Raw genomic sequence first — 14,947 nt, forward strand, 5'->3', positions numbered from 1 at the left:
TAAAAAAAATTTAAAAAAGAACTATTATGTCTGAGTTTAAAAAACTTGATTAATGTTTATGAATAACACGTTGGGAAATGAATTAGCAGTTCATATTGTACTTAGAAACCACACAAAACTGATAGCAACTTAGGATCACATAAGGATAGAAAACGCCTATTACTTTAAATTTCCTTAGGCCCACTTAAAATATATGCAATATGTAATAAAGCTTCTAATATTCTTCTGATTTTCACTTGCTTTTTAGCATATCAGAATATAAAATCACTAATGCGTCTAAATGAATCTTTATTAACAGATTAAAGTATTAGATATTTCATCTATCTTGTTAAGAAATAATAATTGTATAGCTTGTTTTTTATATAAGAATTCTTAGCATAAAAGTATTTGAGACGATTTCTAGTTATATGAAAATAAACTTACTTGCACCGCCAAATGTGAAATCGCCTATAAAGTCCATGGAGCATTTTTTTTTGTGTGAAATAAAAAGATATGATTTTTTTAAGTATAATGTTAAGATACAAATGAGTGAGAATGAAGAATGAAAAATAATATTAAAAAAAATTCTAAAATATATATGTATATATAAAAATATATAAAATAAAAAATAAATTATTTGTAAAGTATAGGCGTAAAAAAAAAATTATTTTTTAAATTGAAATAATTACAAATGAAAATAATAGTTTAAAAATAATATAAAAATAAAATAAAATAAAAAGAAAATAAAAATGCAATAAAAATAAAATAAACATAAAATAAAAATAAAATAAAAAGAGAATAAAAAAAATAATATATAAAATAAAATAAAAATAAAATAAGATAACAATAAAAAAAACAAAAAAATTACTATATAAAATATAATAAAAATAAAATAAAATAAAATTAAAATAAAATTAAAATAAAATTAAAATAAAATTAAAATAAAAATAAAATAAAATAAAATAAAAATTAAATAAAAATAAAATAAAAATAAAATAAAAATAAAAAGAAAATAAAAATGCAATAAAAATAAAATAAAAATAAAATAAAAATAAAATAAATAAAATAAAAATAAAATAAAAATAAAATAAAAATGAAATAAAATAAAAATAAAATAAAAATAAAAATACAATAAGAATAAAATAAAAATAAAATAAAAATAAAATAAAATAAAATAAGAATAAAATAAAAATAAAATAAAATAAAATAAAATAAGAATAAAATAAGAATAAAAATAAAATAAAATGAAATAAAATAAAAATAAAATAAACATAAAATAAAAATGAAATAAAAATAAAACAAAAACTAAAATAAAATGCGAATAAAATTAAAAAATATGAAAAAAATATTTTTTCAATATTGCAGAACGCATAAAATTATTTATAAATTACATTGAACATAAAATTTTTATTAAACTTATAAAAATAATAAACACGATAAACATATTATTATAATTATCCTTTGCGCAGCATGAGAGAAAGAGAAGAAAGTAGTGTTGTTAAGCAAAAAGTTATTATGATTAATGATAATGATATTTAGAACTATAAAGCTAGCAATCAAACCTGCTATTTATAACTATACATATCTACAGAGCTATAAAGTAAGAGCTTTGTTAAAGAAAAGTAGCAAAACTATGTATGTATACACATAAATAAACATATAGTATGTCCTAGGTTATATTATTTTTGTTTAAATGTTGACACATGTCCACTGACGAAACTTAGAAAAATATTTTGCTTAATATTGCTCTTATTTAACAAAGTTCTGTAATAAATTGTAAGGGAAATTCAATTGTACTTACTTGTCTCACCAGTGGTACAAGTCGCTGGTATAGAAGGTGGACCGCGCCCAATATTATTCACAGCAATAACATAAAACTCGTATTCAGTGTAGGGACTCAAAGCGCGCACAACATAGAACATAGTTATTATGCCACTGATTTCACTAAAAGCCTGAAAAATTAAATATAAATAAATTGTTATCAATTCATATATACTTTTAACAATTATATGTAAGCCTAATCATTACCTGATTAGCATTTTTGGGTTTATATTGAATGACGTAGTACTGCAAGTCTTCAGGGCCTTTATAAGACCATTCAAGACGCACTGATGTTGCGGTGACTTCTGAAATTTGCACATCAGTCGGAGCAGTTGGTAAGGCTATAATACAAAAAAAGATAGCTTGTCAATTACTAGTGCAGTGAAGAAATTTGAAGAGATTTATGGATATCTTTATTATACATAATTTTTTCCATATTTTTTTTTTTTTTTGTAATATTCAAGAAATAAACTTACACTGCACTTTAACAACAGCTGTAGATTCAATTTGACCCAAAGATGATGCAGCTATGCATGTGTAGTTTGCACTTTGTTGTATACCATTCAATTGCAAAATATTGCGTCCAATTGGAATATCATTTTCTGGTGTTAAGTCCATGCCACCTATGCAAAAGTATAGTATTTAGTGTGCTAATAGAACCGTAAAAAAATTTTATTTACGTACCTTTCATCCACCTTACATGTGGCATGGGTGATCCAACTGCTATACATGATAGATTTAAGTTAGCGCCAAGCATGACTTCACTGAGTGGCTCTGGTGGACGTGAGAAAGTTGGTGGCACGCGACGTACTTTTACATACAAATTAGTAGCCTTCGAATGTTCAGTACCAACAGAATTTTCAGCAACACATTCATATTTTCCTTGATCTTCTTCACGACTGTTCTCAATTTGAAGGCCACCTGAAAAGATACAAGTTGAAATTATTACTTCTTATATAAAGAATTATTTACAATAAAGTTTAAACAATTTTAAAATATATGTATCAACCTACGGATGTGTCTATTTTACTTTATTGAAGCTACTGTATTTCATACATAGGCTTCGAAAAGTAATGAACTACAACAACAACTACATTTGAACCACACTTTGGTCAGCCAAAAATTCAATTAATTAAAATAATATAAAATAAAATTTTTTGTTGTTGTAGTTCATTACTTTTCGAAATCTCTCAATCGTGAAAAATATAATATAAGATATTTAAGTTTTATAAGTCTCATTTAAATCATTAGGGCTAAGTGACATTAATGAGTGTTAATGAGTGTGAGTTGCTTTATTAAACACTATAAAAATAACTCTTTACATCAATGCTTCACATTCCAAAATGTACTGCTGAGTTAAAATTTTTTGTCGCCTCGAAATATAATGTTATAGACAAAAACATGATATGGTCTGGTGGTAACCCATCCACGCATCGGTGGTTTGAAACCCTTGCTGTAGACTGCACTAAACAAAAACTTGTGTTTCTTCTTCAAACTCAGTTAAAACTAAGTGAACATGTCGTGAAATCTCGGAGGTTACTGCCATCTCTAATACATGGGTGCAATGGAGCGCCCATAATTGGTTTTAGTATTTATGAGTGAGCTGTGTGGAAAGTTTAAATGTTTAAAGCATTACCATTACCAAAAAAGTGATTGACATTAGTCCACATTGGCTTTATAATGTTGTTATACAAACATAGGTTGTGCAACAGGCACAGGTGGCATCTTGGTTTCAGTTTGCTTGCGTTGAGTTAGTTAATAGTCTAAATATTAAAAATGCTGGAGAGTTACTCTTATTTTGAGTAAAAACGGCGTGCCTTAATATGAATCCATTGATTTTTGTTTGCTATATTGGCAACTATTTCTCCACGTTATAGGGATACAAGATATGTGAAGAACAAGAGCTGGAGATACTTTCTTGTGGAACGCCAGCTGTTTTGTTGTTGAACTTTTTAGATACGATTTTAAGCAGCATTGCACGTTTGCCGGTAATAAATAGAGACTTTCATAGGAATCAATGTACGATATTTTATAAACTAATCGAGAAATACTGCAGGACTGCAATTTTGGAGTTAAAGAACGTGTCTTATTATGTTCCTTATTCGATTTATTTTTTCCATAATTCCCTGAAACTAAGATGGCTATGTTTCTTTCACACTGTTAGGTGATTTGATGAGATAAATAAATTGATTATTTTGCTTGTATTCGATTAAGATGAAGCTTCCTATATTTCAGACATCTGCTTTAAACATATTTATATTCCTTCAGGTTAGTGTCATACAATTAATGTAGACCGAAGCAGCGTTGGGGTGTTCTCAAAATGGATTATCGTTATGATGGGTCTTTCACTGATTGTAAGTACATCACTACATGGAACGGCTTTAATATCTCCATAGAGTGGAGTTTTTAATGGCTGACTTGAGGAACGGTCATTTTTTATTTTTTATTTATTTTTAATGTTCTTTTACAGGTACAAAATTTGACATGATCACTAAACCGAATATGCTAGTTTTTGATGGAATTAACTTCTATGTGTGTCTAGTTAAATGTCAGTCGAACAAAATGGCGTAAGTGTCAAATTAATAGGTTACATACTTTTCGCTTGCGCCATCTCTTATTTAAACCGGAAAAAACTTATGCATACACCTAGAAATCATTTTTAAATTAGTTAATTTCCTATTAAGTGTACTTTTTCGTAAAGCTAGCGAAAAACTGCAATGGGTTTAAAGCATATTAAGTATAGTAAAATGATTGAACTAAATATTGTTTATTTATTATGTGCCTAAAATTGCGCAACAGATTAATGTTAGCTATAAAAATTCGAGTGTGTACGCATATATATAAACCACATCATAAAATCAAAAAAAAAAAAAAATTGACGCTTAAATAAGCTACGAAATATGTGTTCGAATATTTATGACTTCATTCACTATATATGTTTGATTTGCTCCACACTTATGGGGAGATGCTTTTCTATGAAGTACATAAAAAAATTTTATGGCTACGTATGCTCGCTCCAATAAAATTTTGATTGAGAACAAAAATGATAATAAAAATAAACAAAATACAACAAAAGGATGCTATTATCATTTATAGGTATTATTAGCAGCAGCCATAGACTTTCGCTGGAAACTCGCTGTATAGAAACTCATGAGTTTGGTTGGCATATTTATACGTATGAATGAAATCGTAAAATATTTTCGAATGCCAAATAGTCTATAAAGAGGTTTTGACCATTTATTTAAAAATATATTAAGTTCGATGCATTGTAATAACTGGTTTTATTTAGGATATCTTAAATGGTATATAAGCTTTATTGTTACGGCATTTAGTGCCTTTGATGCTATTAGATTTACTTTGGTAATAAATTTTTTGATGCTTCCTTAGTGGACTCTTTATAGAATTTTCATATCATATTATTTTTGGTGGTTTGGACGCCATTAAATGCAGTCTTTAATGCAATGATATGAGGGAGTTATAAAAATTTTATACATACTCCAGTACATGCTTTAAATTAATTGTTAATTATTTATAAAGTCATTTATTTATAACTAAATGACAAAATTAATTAAAATAAAATACAGTACACTTTATGTTAAATAGTAATAGAAAATACCATAAATAATTTAATTAAAAAAATTATGGTACAATTTTAAAAAATCTTTAAATACACTCTTTAAGTAATCTAAAAAAAGTTAAGTACTTTGAAAATATTTATTTAAATCAATTGCATGTACTAAATTTTTGATTTCAAAGATTGAATCAAAGGTTGATCTCGAACCTTGAAAAATTTAAAAGCGGACTTAAGTGCGAAATGCTAAGCGAATCAAATCAGGTATTGATTCTGTGGGTACCTGGACATACTGGGGTACGCGAGTTATATATGTTCTTTGTCTCTATATGTTGCAAGCTTTAGTTAAGAAAAACGATTAAATTAAACAAACAAAATATAAAATTAAATATGAAACTTTTTTATCATTTATAATTATATAATGGTATGAATATATTACTCGCGGAAACGAATAAGCAGACAATCTAGTCAGAAAAGGAGCAGCCATACCGCTGATGGGGCCGGAACCATTCTGTGGATTATACAGAATACGCTCCTTTCCCTCATAAAAATAAAGAAGAAGCAGAACAAAAAAGATTACTGGGATAATATGTCAAGATTAATACAATTGAAATCGCTTATTAGTACCTATAACAGTAAGGGATACCAGGATTTTATGAACCTACCAAAAGAAAAATTGAGAATCATCACAGAAATCTAAAATAAAATCTAACTAATATAACACTTTACGAAACTGAAAATATATATGGATGCAAACTGCAGATTCTGCGAAGAGAATGAGGAATCAGCCACACATGTGTTGTTAGAATGCACTGCGCTAATGCACGAACGGTATACACTTATGGAAATGTATACCCTTACGGACGAGACAATAAAACTCTGTAAAGTAGGTTCTATACTTCTTTTTATTGACGCAACAAAGCTTAGAGACCTGCTCTAAGCCCAAAAACTGTCACAATAGACCCGACGGTCGCAGTACCACATCCCATAGCAATAATAATAAGTGCTAAATACTTGAGCCAATTACGTACAACAAATTTGAAGAACATATATCCAGTACCAGTTGGCTGAAGTGTCTAGTACGTATGTCTGTGCTTCAATTTTCACACGATTCATGTTGAATTTCAGTTTTAGTACTTGAAATCTAAAAATTGGCATAATAATAATAATTGGCAATATCCAAAGCAGCCGCATGGTTAGATGAGAAACTTAATTTCAATTAAAATTCAATTTTTTGTAGGTATAATTTTTGTTACTATTTACTCAATAATGCAATTACATTTTAATAATATTTGCAAGCTTTAAATATTTCAAACTCACTTCAGAATTTTTATAAAAAATCTTTTTTTTGCTTAAAAAATGTTGTCCATCATTGCTTACTTCAAGGCGCTTAAATCATACAAAATGTTTATTACATGTAAAATCTCATTAAAAATAAAGAAAGAAAGTATATGCTTTATTTGATATATTTCAATTTTTGCAAATCTTGCATTTTATTTGATTATTTCACAATTCTATAGAACACCTAATTGTATGCAATATATTTAAAAAATAAATATTATCCATCAAACCTCACTTCAAGGCGCTTAAATCACACAAAATGTTTATTAAATGCAAAAGATCATTAAAAAAAATTAAAGAAAGTGAATGCTTTATTTGATATATGTCTATTGTTGCAAAACCTGTATTTTATTTAATTATTTAACAATTCTACACAACACCTAATTGTATGCAATATATTTAAAAAATAAATATTGTCCATCAATGCTCACTTCAAGGCGCTTAAATCACACAAAATGTTTATTAAATGCAAAAGATCATTAAAAAAAAGAATGTGAATGCCAAATTTGATATATTTCAATTTTTGCAAAACCTGTATTTTATTTAATTATTTAACAATTCTATATAACACCTAATTGTACGCAATAAATTTTTTAGTGCTACATGTAGTCGAAAATTGCGTTCGTTCTAGCCATGGAGCTCGAAGACTCAGAGCCACAAAACTCAAATACACTAGTATACGCCCATTTGTATAAAGTTAAAGCTGCACAAATGGTAGTAAAAAATTTAATAGTCCGTTGAATGTCATGCTAAATCATTTTAATGGCTCTGACGAACAAGCTAAAAAGTATAATTGCATTACAAAAACTAAAAAGAGAGAAAAAAGTTAGTACCAAAGATAGACAGACATATAGAGAGGTCTACCTAAAACAAATGCACGTATTGTGTGGATTTGTATATATGTAAATGTGTATATTTACATGCTTATGCATGCATATAAAATCCTTCATTTGATGTTTATATTATTTTTGTGCCAACAATAAAATAGTGACCATTAAAATAATTCATCGCTGAGGTGAAGTGGAGTAGATCACGTGGCTTTGGCTTAAAACGTATTTCGATTCGTAGCATTTGCACGTCTTATTGAAACAACGAAATTTGATTGTTTGGAAATTTATTGCATACTTTTTGGTATTAACACCACGTATACAATAATTTCTTCCTGTAACTTTTATAGCAGTTTGAGGCAATAAAAATTGCAGTTAAATAAAATTGCTGCGGTTTAAGATTATAATTCATAAAAAGTGTTTATACGTACATACATTATACATACATGCACATACATATAAGACTAAATAATATTTTGGTTCAATAAAGTACGAGTAACAATTTAATCTTATCACACTAAAATGAATACTTAAAATTCATTAGATTGATATATGCACTGCAGTTCGAGAAAATTCAAAAAAAGAATTTTTTTTATTTGTATAAATATTTGCAATTATTTATTAAAAGTTTTTAAGGAAGTAAGATAACTTATTCTACTGTTGATATCAAATATTCTGAAAAAATATTAAAACGCTGATTTAATAACTCAGATTTTAAAGCGTTGTTAAAAGACAAAAACTATTTTACAAAGTACCAGATATTCAAATTTATAAACCGGAGCAATATGTTAAAGCGTAGCTAAGTTTCTGATAGAATAATGGACTATAACTGAATTGAACTCATATCTTAATTGTTTTAAAAAGCTGATTCATCTGGCGGTGAAGTGACTTTACTTAGTAAAACACAGTTAGAGCTGTTGGCAACTTGTCTAACAAGTCATTATAGCTTGCGTTATTGTCATAATAAGATTAATTGGCTCTAGTTGAAAGCAAATGAGACATCTATTCACCTTAAGTGTGACTACCTGACTTTAATCTCGGCTGGGAGATTTTATTTTTACCTGATATGAGATGTCCCTACTAAGCCATTGAAAAGGCACAGTTTTGTATATCAGATTAGAGCGGGATGTCAGCAAGATCGCAATGCATCCTTTTTTCGCTAAGGCCTTTCCATTAATTTCTATTCTATTCTATTGTTATCTCGACTTAAAACAAATTCAAAGCATAAGTAACTTTTTTTTTGTTATTATTGATTGTTCAAATAGGTTAGACCTAACATATATTACAAATGAAGTTAATATTTTTTTTGAATAATATATGTTTTTAAGAATTATAATTAGAATGAACAGTCAGTATATATTTACTAGGGTGATGGTATCTGTCTTTGAATGTCTAGGATTTGAAAAACAATTAGAGATCCTGGCTTATCTATTTAACACATAAGTAGTATTTTTGTTAATGCTGAAACCTACAATCGCCATTACACGATTGGAAATTTATCATTTATTTGCTTAAATGGCTCACTAAATGGGTCATCTAACCAAGCCTGCAAATCCTGTTAAATAGCAGACATTCGGAACAGTGACTCAATCACTGAGATGAGAATAATCTGCAAAACACTAGCTGTTGTGGAGGATGAACTCTCATATGCTCACATGCACAGCTCAAACAATATATGATAAAAATTTTATTTATAAATAAATAAGTAAGGAACATATTATAGTACAAATCAAAATAAAATTATATTGTTAGTAAATTATTCTAAATAATAATAAATCTCAAGCAATAAAGAATAGAAAATTGTTTAGCCCTATGTTTGGCAAGCGACTGTAGTTTAATCGTGTTTTGGGTGCGTTTGTATGGTGAATTGGAGAAAACAAGTACAATGGAAAGCTAGCAGAAAAGCAATGGAATGAGACAAAACAAACTAATTAACAATACAATAAGAGAGAGAGAGAGATAGGTGTCAAAAAAGTTTGAATGTCTAGCATGATTGAGGGGTTAGGATCAATCGTAGCAAGAGAAGAAATAAACTATAATAAGGGGATGCTGGTGTTGAAAAAATGTGTAAAATTTATTTAAAGAAGAGAATCGGAAAGAATAAAGAAGGATGATAAAATACATACTTCACAAAGTCAGGAAAATAAGAAACGTGATTAAAGAAAAACGTGACGGGTATTAGAAAAATGTATAAAAAATATTTGAAGTACTAAATCAGAGAGAAAAAACGTTAAAGACGTAATTATAATTAGCTTTAAAAAGTGGTAGGTAGGAAACTCAATTGGAGAATAAAAGAAATGGCCATTGAAAGTATAAATTTATATGTTTAAACTATAAAACTGGAAAAAAGAAAGAAGAATAAAAGCATAAATAAGATAAATTTAGAAATATGGTAAGATCAGAACTTCATTTAATGGATAAAAAACGAGGGCGTCAAGAAAGTTATTAAAATTTAAAGAATAGAACCAGAAAGTAGGAAAATAATAAATAGGCATGAATAGGAATAGTTTAAAAAGGTGGTAAAGTAAAGTGGTAAAATTAATTGGATAATAAAAAAAGAGGGCATTAAAAACATAGATGAAATAAACATATATACAAGAATAATACAGATCTATATGGGAAAAGATACAATTTATTTTTTTTAATTTATTTGTATTTTAAAATGATTGTCGTAAAATCGCCCAACAGTCGGTACTGCGGCCAGAAGAATCCTATTGTACCAAATTCGACTTTTAATTACACAAAGCCCTTTAAAGCTTTGTAAACAAAGTCCAGAAGTAAATCTAAGAGAAGTACCAAATTTCAAGGAAATTAGACATAATAGATAGAGAATAACATCAGTTTCTGGTTCAAGCTTCAGCTGACATATTACATATGTATTTCAAAATTTGTATTGAAGTTTTTTATTTCATAATGTAGAACTTTACATGAAATCCTTATATCTTTTTCCAGTACATGCAGTCATTCCGTGAAAAACCCTTAACTACCTTTGTAAATAGCTGAATTAGTGCGCTTTCGACAATTATGACATTACTACAGTTTCTGTGTGCTTTTGTTTAACCTTTTTATACTTTCTTCCATGTACAGCAAGTCTAGTCCTTTATGTTGTATTGTGCATACAACACTTAAAGTCAAGGTTCATGCATGTTACATTAAAAAGGACACATGTTAAATCATAGTGCACAGCACATTTGATGAATTCACACCTAGGCACTACGCCTATTCCCAGAGAAAATAAAATGCAAACAACTTAAACATTTTATTAACTTCGTACATATATCATATTTGTTATGGTTTGCTACTGCTACATTCTACATTCTATACTCTATACTCTACAGTCTATGTTTTATGCTTTGTGCGTTATGCTTTATGCTTTATGCCTGCACACTTCTTAAGTAGCTTGTAACCCTAAAAGACGACTGCAGAAATGACCTTACACGTAGCTTAGTGTAAAATAACATGGCAAACCGGTACAGTGACATGTATGCGTGAGGATCATGTACATAAGCCAGTAAATAGTATACACGTAGGGGCTTAACATATGTTGACAATTGCTAAGATGACAAGCATAAGCATGTGACAAATATATACATGTGCGACTGCGAGTGCGAATGCGGGTGCGTGCCCTATTGCAAGGATTAAAAAAATACGCTGCCATGTGACCTAAGATACGTGTGAAATTTTTTGTTTGGAAGGCTTTTAACTGAATGAAACACTGAAAAGTGGTTGACGCAAACAAAAAGAAGTTGGTGAGCGAAAAGAAAAGTACAACACAATAAGTATAAGACAAATGAGCAAATGAAAAGCCCTTTGTGGCCTTGCCAAGACATTCAGACAATTTTGTGTTTTTTCCTGAAATGAAATTCCAAAGAACTCGCACTGATGGACACGTTGCTGTAGATGACGCCCTTGCTGATTAGAATTTGAAGAATAGTAGTGGAGTAGGTTGGTATGTAGTAGTAGTAGAGTAAACAGCATACTTTCAGGTGTTTGTTCACACATACAAACAGCGCCATGCATTAGAACATTTAAACCATGCGGGTTTATTTAAATGCCACAAATGTTCAAACTAACACTAAATAGAAATGTCACATTTTAATAAATGGAAAACTAATTAAAATAACATATATAATACGTATAATTGAGTCGCCAAGAAAATTTAATTTGATTTTGTTATATGAATGTGAAAAACGTTTTTAATCGTTTTAATCCAACACCATATCATAATACGTGAAGAAATATTTACACATTTTCATAGCTTTACATTTTTTAAATTATTAAGCAAATAAAAAGCATATAAAGACACAGAAAAGTTTTTAGTTGTCACATAGAAAACTTTCACCAAGCATATGTATATGAACTTTCAAATAATAACATATTCATCAAAAAATTCTTGGAAATTTTTATTTAAATAATGAAATAAAAATCTTACAGAAAGTGAGGTCACATTAAGCTATGACAGCAGTTTTAGAGGTATGTTTAGATCCATTGACCCTATATGTTACCATGCGACACCTAAAGGGATAACAACCATTTGGAATATTTAATAGAGGATAAGATGAGATTATTGATTCCCTAATTTCTGTAAATGACACTTATCATCTGATATCATTATATTCTATAAGAACGATATATACATCTTAAGTATCGGGTTAATGCTACGTATCTTTAAGTCGAACGTGTGGTCTTATTTAACGAAGACTTGGCATTTTGTAATGGTCTTTTTATTTTCTTAACGCTTATTTATAATTAGTCATATATCCAAAATTGAAGTGCTCCGTTTCTTGAACATAAAACTATTCTTCCTGTGTCAATAACGTTCCTTTCGATCAAAAACAGAATGATTTTTAATGTTAACTATTTAATCGTAGTTAACATTAAGCTCTATAGATACAAGTATTAAAATCTGCGAGCCTATTTAAATCAGAGTCCCAGAACGGAATAGATTCTTTAAAAAAAACGTACCAAAAAGAAATAGATTTTATTAAAAACTATCAACCTTTCATGAATATGAAAATATAGTTTAAAGAAGTGTAGAAATAATAAAATAAAAATATTTTATTATAAAGATAATAATATATTAATATTAGTAACAATTAAGCCTTTTTCCCATATAGGTGACATGGTTTTAGTGCTCCAGTTGAGTTTAGTTACCAGTGATCTCCAGTAAGGTGTTCACTGCCTCTAAGTAAGACTTCACTACCAAGTAGTAGTGGGACTCGATAATTATATGATTGTCAACAACGTTTACTATAAATATTTGATCGGTTTTATCTTTTAATTTTTCTAAATTTGCAGTTATATATTTTATTTAAGCCTAAAAGATGCCTACAAATATGCAATTAAATATTTTTGTTTACTTAAAGTACATTGATCGGTCTACAATGCATAGTACGCGATAAGTTCTATTACAGGTGAATTCGTCATATTAGTTCAATTTTCTCGATGGGTTTAATATTTTATTTATTAATGGACATATTGAAATCACATTTATCACAAATTTTCTTTAATTGATAATAAATTGAAGTTGTAGCTGTGAAAAGTATACAAAGATGTTTTGTGTATACGTTATTTGGACTTCATCTTTGAAGGACTCTCGAAAGTTTGCAATTATCATTGGAACAATAATTTTTCTTGTAGTGTTTTTAGGCACTGAAGAAGTGTTTAAGCTAAGTACATGTGGATGTAAATGTTCTTCTAGAACTGATTTGGTATATTTTTATAACATAATAAAAAATGTGCTCCGAAGTAACTAATGCAATTAAATGAAACCACGATTACATTATTACGTGAGACTGCAGCCATAAAAAAGTACGTAAGTACGTGTGCATAAATCCACACATATGGGCTTGGAATTAGTGTCTGTAAGAAAACATTTAAGGAATTTGTGACTTCCAGAAAAACACAAACAAACATATAATAATAAAAATTAAGTTCGTGTGGGAGAAGTTAAAAAAGTTTCCAACGCAAAAGCAAAAAAAAGCAAATAAATAATACAACAAAACGTAAGAAAAGAACAACGTAAGAGAAAATTACGAAAATTTTGTAGATGGGTTGTCTACAACACCCATGCTCATGTAGGTGGGTTGTCGGCAGATGGACTGCTCCGTTTTTACTTTGCTTTAAGATTACTCAGGTGAAGGCATGCGGAGAAGAAAATTATAATGAATAATATATTAGACAGCCAAAGGCGCTAGGAACTTTTACGAAATTGTCATTACGTACGCTTTTGTAAGTCAGAACCAAAAACATACCGAAAAATAAAAAAAGTGAAAAAAAAACTTGAAACAAAAAGAAGTAATTAAGAACAACCTCATAGAGTGATTATTTTAATTAACTTTTAGATTATGACTTAAAATTTTATCAAAAAAAATGCAGTGGTGTATAAAATCCTGTAACATGTGGTGAGATATGTTATAACAGAATGTTATATGCATGGTGAACAAAAAATATTATAAGTGGTGAAATAAATAAAATAAGTGGGGAAATATATGTTAAAATTAACTCGCAAGAATGGATACCCGTTGTACAAGAGGGGTGTCTGGTTAAAAAGATTTAAGTTGAAAATTATAATTTATAACACGTTCTATACACCACCATATATGCTAAACAAAAAGGACACCTCTTTTAATCATTTCATGTTCTCCATTCTTAAATATATTTTAAATTCAATTTAGAATTGTAGATACAGTCGGTGCTGGATTAATAGAGCTTTAGAACAGAATAGAATGAAAATTGAGCGTGTTGAACTCACAATGTAATGGGGCACAACTACCATAACAGATCTGATCTTTTGATTTAACATGTGACACTAATCGAACAAAAAACTTTGTATTCGAATGAAAGAGCTGCACCCAGAATAGAATAGAATAGAACATTAGTTAGCACCACGACTCTGACAGAACTCTCATGCTAACAATCTAAACGAAAAAAAGGTACGTAGACACCTTGCTTTATTTTAAATGGAATAAAATGCAAACAGACGAAATATTGATGGACTGGCTGTATTTTAACAATCGAACAGAAGATACTTAGTCCTTAAAATAAAAGTCAAAATGTTTTTAGGGTAGGATTTTCTAATATCAGGTGGTGATAAAAATTTTCGATCTAGTATTCTTTACTAATTACCGATCAAAGTTGGGCAGTAATATTATTCACTTGTAACTATTGATTCAAAATATTTTTATTCCTCAAACACTACAATATTTTTGTTGCTATATGCTCATAAATATAACACCTTGCATTTGCCATTAAATTTAACTAATTTATATAAATTTTTATAAATTTAATAATGAAGAAAGAAACCTGCTATTTTGACTTTTCTAGGATTAACCCTACTAATCCTTAAAGTTAAGCATAAGTCACAGTTTTTTTGTTAGTTATTTTTCACTAAGTTTTCGTATTACTT

The 14,947-nt window shown here is 28.5% G+C and overlaps 1 protein-coding gene across 2 annotated transcripts in view; it reads right to left on the bottom strand.

Annotated features, from left to right (window-relative positions):
• The window catches only part of LOC119687622 (tyrosine-protein phosphatase Lar), a 122,119-nt gene that overhangs the window by 95,027 nt on the left and 12,145 nt on the right, over positions 1–14,947 (bottom strand). For both annotated transcript variants that reach the window (XM_038102011.1, XM_038102010.1), the window contains exons 2-5: positions 2,485–2,721; positions 2,277–2,423; positions 2,008–2,141; positions 1,781–1,931 (exon numbers count right to left, since the gene is read on the bottom strand). In XM_038102011.1, the coding sequence (XP_037957939.1) occupies positions 1,781–1,931; positions 2,008–2,141; positions 2,277–2,423; positions 2,485–2,721 (669 nt within the window). The remainder of the gene's footprint in view (positions 1–1,780; positions 1,932–2,007; positions 2,142–2,276; positions 2,424–2,484; positions 2,722–14,947) is intronic.

This window comes from Teleopsis dalmanni, chromosome X, assembly GCF_002237135.1.
Source record: "Teleopsis dalmanni isolate 2A chromosome X, ASM223713v2, whole genome shotgun sequence".
Classification (NCBI taxonomy): Eukaryota; Metazoa; Arthropoda; class Insecta; order Diptera; family Diopsidae; genus Teleopsis; species Teleopsis dalmanni.